Genomic DNA, 10,514 nt, shown 5'->3' with positions numbered 1-10,514 from the left:
TATATATATGTGTATATATATATATATATATGGAACAGTGCTACCTTATTGGGGAAAAAATGCTAGAAAAATGATCATCCATGCAAGAGAATTAATGGCTGTCCACAAGGGCTTTGCTAATAACATGGGTTAATCACCACTGCAACACACTAGGTTCAGTAAATAAAACTGCACAGATACAAACACATTAAGACAAGAAGCCGTCTCTGTAGGAAAGACCGAGCCCCCACTATTACCCTTGCCTCTGCTAAGATGGGAAGATGGTTAAATTCACCACCAAATGTGCACAGGGTAATGCCCACATACCCTAACACAAAGGGCTAAGGAAGCCAACGTGTCTGTCACCACCCCCTTCTACATGTAGTCCACTAACTCGGGGATACTTAAAAAAAAATTGTTACTTCAAGAAGAAAATAAATAAGTCACGAGTTACATAATGCAAATCATTTAGACGCACACTATTTATGCTATATAGATATATAGTTTAGGTCATGCATCATACTTATTTAATTCTTTGAAAAACAGAAATGTTCTGTTCAGTTTTGTGGTGGTTAAGTTTATGGGATTTTACAGTCAAAGAACACTAATTGCTGCTGGCTGTCATTTCCAGAGATTTACCGAGAGATTGTCTGAGACCCTACCTACACCCTACCTACACCACCTACCTTTAAGGCTGCAGGTGTTTGCAACAGATTTAGAGAGAAGGATCAAGACAGAAAGTAGAGTTCCAAGTCTAGAGTTTGGGTATTCTACCTCAGAAAAATAAACTTAAAGTAGCTCTTGGTGACTCTCAAATTCTGTGGTATCTAAAGGAACTTAGGGCAGGCTCCTATTTTTCCTTTAAAAAGGATATAGTAACCATGCCCATTATGATTTAAGCTTTCGTTGTAGCTGTGGTTATACACAGAATTCTTTCTTATTTTTATTCTTCATATTTCCCCATGATAGTATTACTTTGGAAGAAGTCTACCTCAATTCAGGTTAGCTCTTCCCAAGAAGGCACGAGTCAGAGGGGAAAATAAAAATCAACACCCTCAAACAGACAGAGAAAAGCATACACAATAAAATGCATATCGCTCTGCACAGGGATCCTTAAAAACACAAAACTGTTCTGTGTTCACTGTCTGGATTTCAACGATCAAAGCTGATATTTCCTAAACTGCCACCTCCTCTCCCTGTCGGTTTTGGAGTGTTTCAATTGCCTTCTTCCAACAGCTGTGACAACTGTTAAAACAGTCAGTAAAATTAAGTCCGCTCTATAATCCTGTAGTCAATGTTACATTTTAATCAGAGGTTGAAAGGGATTCGTGAGAGGAGCGCACTCATTTAGAATGATTACACAGACACATATGTCAAAACCAGCAGATACATTATTTCCGTCTATTTATGTTATCAGCTATTACTGCTATTCAATGCGAAACAAGCGTTACAGCATTGTGCTCTTGAAAGTGCTGGCGCCTTTCCGAAAATAAAAAAAAAAAATGTATGTACTTACATAGTTAAAGGTTAACATTTTAAGCTCTCTTAATGGTGGTCAATAAATTGCATGAATCTTTTTAACAGCCTCCCAAGCAGAAATGGTCCAATATTTTCCTTGGAAACTGCATAACTCAGGTTTCATTTCTATGTATACACCACGTGATGGGGTTGAAACCAGCACAATTACTATGAATATTAATAGCATGTATAAATTCTGTGGTTTATTAATTGAGACAGAGAGGCAGATGCATTCATTGCTCAGCCCTGGATCTTTCCGTCTGTCCAGTGAACCACGTAACCGCCACAACTGCACCCACACAATAAATCTGTTTTTAAAAGATGACTTTTAATTGAGCCAGAAAGAAAGAAAGAAAGAAAGAAAGAAAGAAAGAAAGAAAGAAAGAAAGAAAGAAAGAAAGAAAGAAAGAAGGAGAAAAGCTAGTTTGAATCTTGCGCCAACGCCAAAAGGACATGTGCCCTGGTTTCATTTAAATGCATCTGCTCTAAGAGGCTTATCTAAACTAATTATTCAAATTAGGTATAAGAAGTTAAATTCAAGGAAACTCCTATTTCCATGAACCCTTTGGAGAAATATATAAAGTTTGCTTTATTTATTTATTTGGGAGGCAAGGTCCAGACTCCGAGTGAGCATGAGGCTTTCTCACTGACATGAAGACAGTTCTGATTCTCCCATCCTATAGCCCAGGTGCACCGTGCTGGACTGGGCCGTCTTACCTTTGTTTGTATTTCATTTTTATTCTTGAGCATTTTAAGGTTGGCTCTTGCTCAAGTGTTTCAAACAGATGCAAAGACAGCCTCTCGGTGTTTCGGATCCTAGTCTTCTCCTGTGAGAGCGTGCGCTCTCTCTCTCTCTCTCTCTCTCTCTCTCTCTCACACACACACACACACACACACACACACACACACACACACACACACACACACACACACACACACACACACACACACACTCAAACACACACAGGCAGCCAGAGACTACAAGCCACTTCTAGGTCCTGCTTGATTATGATGCAAAGCAAAGGGCAGTGGCTGAGGACAGCTAGTGGACTTCTACCACCAGCACACTGCCCCAGCGCTCAGAGTTGTTTTCTTCACAGTCTCCCAAGAGAAAGGATTGCCAAGAGCACTCTTTTAAAAATTATAACAGTTGCTATTACTGTAATGCAAAAGCAATATAACTGACTCAACAGAAATCAAAAGAGACCAGTGTCAGCTTCTGTGGTCCATGGGTATTTTATCTTAACAGTGGGTTGAAGTTAAGTTTATGACCTCTTCATTTACACAAAAGAGTCCAATTTGCTTTTCCTACCCCTACCCTGGACTTTTAATGATCTAAATATATAGAATATCCAAGAAGGCATTCATAAATATCAGTGAACTGGGTTTAAAAAATTTATATATATATATATATATATATATATATATATATATATATATATATATTAAACCAAGCTCAGGCTCAGGACCTGCACATTGTCTATTTAAGGGAAGATTTTTTTTTTTGAAAAGTCTCTACTGTTTCTTCTTCAGTTTTCTCCCCTTTAAATATTTATAATGTGTGAAAATCTCATGTTACTTAATGGACTGATTTGCCAGTTAAGTACTGAGTTAATGCTAACCACACAAATACCATTACGCTGGCTCGGAGCAGCACGGGGCTAGTTGCTAAATTGTTCTCTGAAGGAGAATTAATAAATGTACAATTTTGCCTCTAACTCTGCGCGGTAAAGGGTGACAGGGAGTTTCAAATATCTGTCAAACTGCAAATACATAAGAGGCACTCAGTAGTATAAATCATTTTGAATATTGTATTTTAAAACATCTTTCCTGGGGAAAATGGATCTGGGTAAAAGATGCATTTTAACAGTTCACTGAGCAATGGTGCCCAGCGCCTATTCTTAGCACCTGAAAGAGAAGTGACTGTCACCCAGCTGTTTTAGTGACAGTCACAGAGCTGCCTCAAAGGTAACACAGTAGTCGGAGAACAATTCTCCACTTACTGAATTAGGAGATCACCCTCCACACAAAAGGCACCAGACAGACACCATCACGCACCCACACGCACCAAACACCCAGGTCACTACGTTGATCCGCGTGCACACACGCTGCCCGGTCCACTCTCCCGCACACACGCACCCCCACGCCGAGTTGCAAAGGAAAGAAAAAAAAAGAGGTACCTACTCTTCTTCGTAGTGCAGGGAAAAAGATTCAGGCAGGCAAAGTTCTACCGAATCCATGTGCGCCCGACAACCATTATTTGTGCACCCCACCTATAAATCAAAGTTTCCTTGACAGAGCCCGGTGCAATTAACACACGCGTTCTCCTGGTGACAGGCCCATAGGCACGGCCAGTTGGGACCAAGGCTCGCACACTCTCTCCTAATCAAGGACTTAAAGCCCCGATTGGAGCTTATTAATATGAAGTAGGGCTTTACATATGCAGTCCCACCGGCCCAGGAGCGCCTCTGATTGGGGGGCCGCTGCCCAATCAGGAGGGAGGCGACGCGAGCCGCCCGAGCCGCAGCCTGCAGGTAGGCAGGGCGAACGCCTGCCCGGAGCACGGTGGGCAAAGCTGCAGCCGCCTGCAAAAGCCCCAGCGATCCGCAGCTTCCCCCTTATTATTCTTTTAATTCCTACCCTCACACACCCCTGAGAAGCTTTTTTTTTTTTTTTTTTTAAAGGGAACGAAAGAAAGAAAGGGAAAAATATCAAGCGTAACTAACTTAACTCACTCTACGCTGAAGAAGATTTATGGTTGGTTTTTCTAACCTCAGACCTATTTTGTTTTTGCAAAGAACTCATGCCAATTCGATAGATTTGGCCGAAGGTGTCTGCGGAAGGTGGTGAAGGAAGTTAATCTGGCCTTATTCTGTGTACTGAGTTCTCAACCCCGGGAACGGCTATGTTTTACTTATTATTATTATTATTATTATTATATTATTGCTGCGTGTGTTCTACTGTCTCATTAACTTCCACTAATACCTTTCCTTGCTGTGTCCTGATATAAAGAACATTTAAAAATAAAATAAGACTTTCTTCGACATGGTTTCAGCCTAAGGACTGGTCGACCCCTCTGGGGTGGAAGTTAGCATCACAGAAGTACAGAAGAGTGCGCCGGATACTGTTGGAGAGAGAGGGCCTGTGCTTCTGTGGGTAATTCATATTCTCTCTCTCTCTCTCTCTCTCTCTCTCTCTCTCTCTCTCTCTCTCTCTCTCTCTCTCTCTCTCTCTCTCTGGTATATGAGGCACAGCCATTCACAACAAAGGTAAACAATTCAGGCTGCACTGTCTGCTTCGCTGCTTCACTTTCAGGTTTGGGCTGAAGACTGAGGGCAGGGACAGGGAGTGGCAACAAGAGCCTTGAATATCAGTGTACTTTGCGCAAAATCAACATACATTTTGTGTGTGTGTGTGGCAAGAACATGAAGCAGTGGCACTGAAAGTATCCTGAAGCATGTACCTATTTCAATACACGAGACATATTCATGTATGTGAATATTTATATTTATATTCATATTTTCATGTGAATATAAACACAACTATATGTAGATATGATTTTATACAAAATATTTGGCACTGAGGTAAAGCACAAATTATGAGCTTCTACACACAGCGCACCTGGCTTGTTTTAAAAAATTAACTCAGGAATATTTTGTATATTGCCCCTCAGCCTGGCCTACAAGAAGCAATTTCAGACAGATAATAATATACAAAAAATTATGGCAACTCAGTCAAAGGTGTAAGAAACAATGTAAGAGAAAAACACTATTTTTCCTGTTACGATAGTGTAGGGGCTGCTTCTAATTCTCATATAATAAGGAATTTCTTGTGCTCTATTTTAAACTATAGGATGGATATATATATATATATATATATATATATATATATATATACTAGCAAATGCACATTTGAAAGAGATAGCAGCTATTTCTAGCAAAGAGTTATCTGCTACCTCCTGGGAAGTGGAAGACCCAGGCTTTTGACAGAATTCAGCTTTCTTGCTTACCAGCCTCCTGCATCTGAAGTCTTACGGGGTAGGAAGAGGATCAGCTCTGTGATCAAAATAAGACAGCTCTGATATTCAGTGTGTGTTAAATTCACCACATCAGAACTTAACTCTACCAACCCTCTCAGATTTTCTTTAAGAAACAAAACACTAAAATAGAACGTCCACATTAAAATTCAGGATATAAAAATGACAGGCACGATTTTGTCACACACACACACCCACACTATGTATTGAGCTATATCCAAGATAGGCATCTGATTCCTTCCATGTGTGTTTTAAATGTACACAAGTGTCTAGAACCAGGAATTACACAGAAGAAGAAAAAAAAAGACTGTGCTTAAGAATACTGTATAAAAACAGGTAGTAAAAGCTTAATTGCCAGTAGCATTATGCTGTCTATATTGTTAAATGTGAACTCTGCAATTAAGATGTAAATTTGGTTGTGAGCACTGAATTAAAAGAGCTTTGATATGGAGAAGAAAATCCAAGCATTCAGCAGACACCCAGTTTTAAAAAAAAAAAAAGAAAGAAAATTAAAAGACTTGCCTATTCAGTAGAAAATGAGACATGGAATCAGTTTACAAGTAAAGAAATAAATAAAAAGATGTTTTGCAAGAAATATGTTCTTTTTTTCTAAAATGCAATCAGAGAAGTACAAAAGCATACACTGCTTTACAAAGAAAAGCATCTCTCAAACACTGCTCTGATTTTTTTACTAAATTAAAAATTTCAAAGTAATTAATAGATGTATATGCCTATCATATATTATATATATATTCAACATTCCAACAGAAGTTTCATATTTTTGTCCCAGAATACTTACTTAAAATTTTAAATTATTCTGTCTACTTGACACATCTTAATATCCCAAAGAATATACTCCACTCTGCACTTGTACAGCGCCCTGTACTATACTCAGTCTCATTGCACCATGCTGCTGTGACAGTGTTTATTGTGACTCCTTCGAAACGGCCCTTTAAAGACAAGGTTTGGAGTCAATTATTCACCAGCGAGTCTTAAAGTCACTACAAGGTCTAGAAGTAATCTTTGATTTCCCCAAATTTCCTTATTTGGGTAATTTATTTGCTGTCATTACAGACCATTTGATTTCTCTGCTGTGTATTTTGGACTCACATGCATGATGGACAAGTCTGTCCTCTGTGCCCACAAAGAACCATGCACAGATGTGCACAGCGTTCTTTTCTGATCCTTCCCTAACTACATCCTCGCTGAGCAACCAATGTATGCTAGGTAAGTGATGTGGCTTACACCCTGCCCAAGACCCTAAGGAGCCACTGGCAATCTTAAATCCAGTGCAACCAATTTAAAATAATACCCAATTGCAATAAACTTGCCAAAAAGCTTGCAGGAAAGTATACAAGCACATAGCTCAAGGCCTCTCAGGAAGCCCAACCCAGGCACGGAGCTCTCTCATCTTGGAAGAGGCAGGGACAGGGAACTATTAATAATAAACATGCCACCTGTAAAGCTGAATTAAGCACCCAAGAATCTCTACAGAGACGACTACAGAGACACACACACCAGACATGGGAGACCAGACATGGGAGACCAGACATAGGAGAACAGAGAGAAAAGCCTGGATAAGCATGCACTGTTGATCTGTGTGTACCCTTTACAATCTTACCACAAGATGTCCACCCAAATCAGGAAGAAATTGAACCAAACACCAAGACCCCTGAGGACTGTTGCACAAAGAATACACATAAATTAGTTACTCTCAGTCTCTCACGCACCGGGCCCACACTCTATGCAGAATTCCAATCTCTTCTTCATTAGACAATGCACTTACAAATATCTGAATATCTTCAACAAATGCAGAGGCACCAGTCAGAGGATAGATTTCATTTCTATTTGACTAAAACAATAACAAGCAATGTCTAAGTGGAAACAAGAGATAGGTTCCTGTGAATTGTATATGGCAGGAATTTTACTACATTCCCCAACAAAACCATGTCCTAAAACATCCTAACACTGTATTTTGGGGTTAGGCAAAGATGATGAGGAATTTGGTCTTGGTGTAATTCCTGTATTTCTAATGATTTTAGTTTTCAACTTTGTCCATGAGAACCAATAGGATAAATCCATTGAATTGTTTAAAATCATCTTTGGCATGTTTGAAGGTCTCCATTTCACACTGCACTTCTGACATGTGCTATACATTTGAAAGCCAACGGCCTAGTGCACTGGTAATTCCAGTTTGCCCTGTATCCTACCATTCAAAACTGTCGCCCCTTAAGTCCCTTAACATTTGAAAAGTGGTTTAGCCTTTAGAACCACTTTCCCTCCTATCTTAGACGTACTGTATACGGTACAATGAATAATAGCACATAAACTTAACTAAGCAAGATTATCAGAAACTACTGTCTTTATATCCCAAAGGAGACCAAACATCCTTCAGAAAAGCATCTTAAGTAACAAGCACAGAAGGTCAGATGCCAGACCCTGGGTACTGCCCTCAGGAGCCCTGTGGCCTTGTTCAGATCCCCTCACCTAACTGTCCCTTGTTCTGTCACTTGCAGAAGCCAGGCTCTATTGTGCTAGGAGCCTGCTGAAGCACCTTTCCCACTGAGAGCACAGACTTGCATTCAAGTTGGGATGTCCACTTTCCATTTCCACGGAACCTCTATCAGTTCACCTCACTTTGTGTGGCCTTTTGTTTCTAGGGAGTAGACTTTGATATTTAAATGATTGTCTCCATTGGCAAGATGAAATCATTTCTGTGGCAAGTGGTCGCTTCCACAGAAGCACTAATAAAAGCCTTGCCTTCTGACAAACCTCTTGTCCCATAAATCTATCTAACCCACCCCAAATTATGTAGTCTACATTCACCAAGGAGCTACTGTCTCACTTTGAGTAAGTACCAAACTCTTTTCCAAGTGCTCTCTCTCTCTGTGTGTGTGTGTGTGTGTGTGTATAAAAAGGGAGAGACAGAGAAACTACTAGAGGTAATTTGGTTTCTGTTTAATTAATTCAGGATTATTTTGCTTGCGTTTTGTCAGGCTAATAATATACACGGGGAAGTGTCAGTAAAAATTAAATTATAAACTACAGTCAGTCCAGTGGGAAAACTGACTTTCGTTACATTGTATTTCCAAGGCCCTCACTCTCATAAAATATCAGATACATGTTAGGGCATCCTGTAAGCTTTTTGCAGGCTGCATGGCATGCACTGACGGAGGCATAGTTAACATCAGGAAATTATACATTAATAAATGAGCTGCAGTTACATTCTTTCCTGAATGTTAAGCACCATGAGCTAAATGCAGAAAACATTCAAGGTCAATGTCCCGTTTTTAGACCTTTTCAGGCGGCTGTAATATTATGATAATCAAGCTTAAAATATTCCTATAGAAAGGGTAAATTAGCCTTTTCACTTGAAAGATGATTATGATAAACAATAAACCTAAGAGGGGACAAAGTCCCTATTTTTAAAAGCTATAAATTGTTGACTCAATGGTGTGTGTGATCGCGTTGTCCAAAATAAAGGGTGGTTTCATTCTGAGGGAACAGAGGGGGCGAGGAAACAGTGGGGGAGGGATGGAACGAATATGACAGACTTCTGAATATCAATGCATGGTTTGATGCCAGCAAAAGGACCAAATTATCCACCTTAGCCACCCTGTTACACATAGAGTATATCTGAGGATAAATGTGTGTGTGTGTGTGTTTCATGAAACACACACAAGAAGCACACTTTCCCTGATGATTATCAATATAATTTGAAAGGTTTCTACTCTGAGAGTTTCCATTAACCCTTTTTGTCCAGATTTTCAAAGAACTAGTTTAAAAGCCAGAAAAGAGACGGGGATCGATTGTGCCATCAGATACCCACATGAACGGGCTGAGAGAGTTCATTAGCCTTTTTTTTTTTTTTTTTTTACGTTAGAGGCTGACAAACTCTAAGGATCTGTTTCACAAATGACCAAGCTTGATAAAAATCTGCTTCCCTCAACCAACACTGATTAATTGGGACCACGTCTATCACACCTGCAGAAACCAAGAGATTGTCAAGTAAAAGGGCTTACAGGAAGGAGCCTTGGTTTGTTCTGAGACAGGTCAAGGTTCATATTCACATGACCCAGAGAGAGAATAAGGCTTTGGTATTCAGTCACTTTACTTAGGCAACTTTTTGTTTCTTTCTGTGTGGAATGGGAATTGAGAAAACAGTTTTTGTAGAATTGTTATCACAATTCAACAAGTTAAACTAATTCAGTAAACTGCCTGGCCCTGGTTGCAGGTTACAGGTGGAAGGCATATGGATTATTGGGCTATGGTCATTCTTATTTGAGCCTGTTATCCTAGCCTCATGAATGACAATCATCCCTCTTTATACTCTTAAAAATCCTTCAGTTTAGAAAACAAATCTTAACTGTTCTCCTCCTTACAGTGAGTTTTCTAATAGTATTAGCATTATTTTGAAATCCAATGGAAAGACTAGGTATAAGAGAATGCTACTGTAAGTCAATTGGACTCTGCCTTTGAGTCATTCAAGGTCTTAATTAAAACAGAAGAAAATTAAGTACAAGCATGACAATGTTGACAGAATCTAAAAACACCTGGGAGACAGACCACTGGGCTCTACTGTGAGAAATGATCTTGATTGTCCTAATGGAGGTGGGAAGACTGCCCACTCTGGGTGGCACCATTCCTTGGCTGGGATCCTGCATCTGTAGATGGAAGAGGAGCTGGACAGCAGCATGAATCCATCGCCCACTTCTTCTCAAGGGTTCTGTTGCCTTGACTGCTCCATCATGATGGACTATACCCTTACAGCTCACTTCTTCTCAAGGGTCCTGTTGCCTTGACTGCTCCATCATGATGGACTATACCCTTACATTGTGCACCAGAATAAGCTGGTTCTTCTTTGAGTTGTTTTTGTCATTCTCTTAGAAGAAGAAGAAGAAGAAGAAGAAGAAGAAGAAGAAGAAGAAGAAGAAGAAGAAGAAGAGGAAGAGGAGGAGGAGGAGGAGGAGGAGGAGGAGGA

At 39.9% G+C, this 10,514-nt stretch overlaps 1 protein-coding gene across 11 annotated transcripts in view; it reads right to left on the bottom strand.

Moving 5' to 3' along the window:
- The window catches only part of Esrrg (estrogen related receptor gamma), a 606,111-nt gene that overhangs the window by 212,569 nt on the left and 383,028 nt on the right, over window positions 1-10,514 (bottom strand). The window contains exon 1 of one of the 11 annotated variants that reach the window (XM_021166345.1): window positions 3,682-3,907. The exons of the other annotated variants lie outside the window; for them this stretch is intronic. Within the exon in view, the coding sequence (XP_021022004.1) occupies window positions 3,682-3,737 (56 nt within the window). The 5' untranslated portion in view covers window positions 3,738-3,907. Of the gene's footprint in view, window positions 1-3,681; window positions 3,908-10,514 lie in introns of those variants that run through there. 11 annotated transcript variants of the gene reach the window in all.

This window comes from Mus caroli, chromosome 1 (genome assembly GCF_900094665.2).
Source record: "Mus caroli chromosome 1, CAROLI_EIJ_v1.1, whole genome shotgun sequence".
NCBI lineage: Eukaryota > Metazoa > Chordata > Mammalia > Rodentia > Muridae > Mus > Mus caroli.
This window is presented reverse-complemented; position numbering and strand designations above follow the sequence as displayed.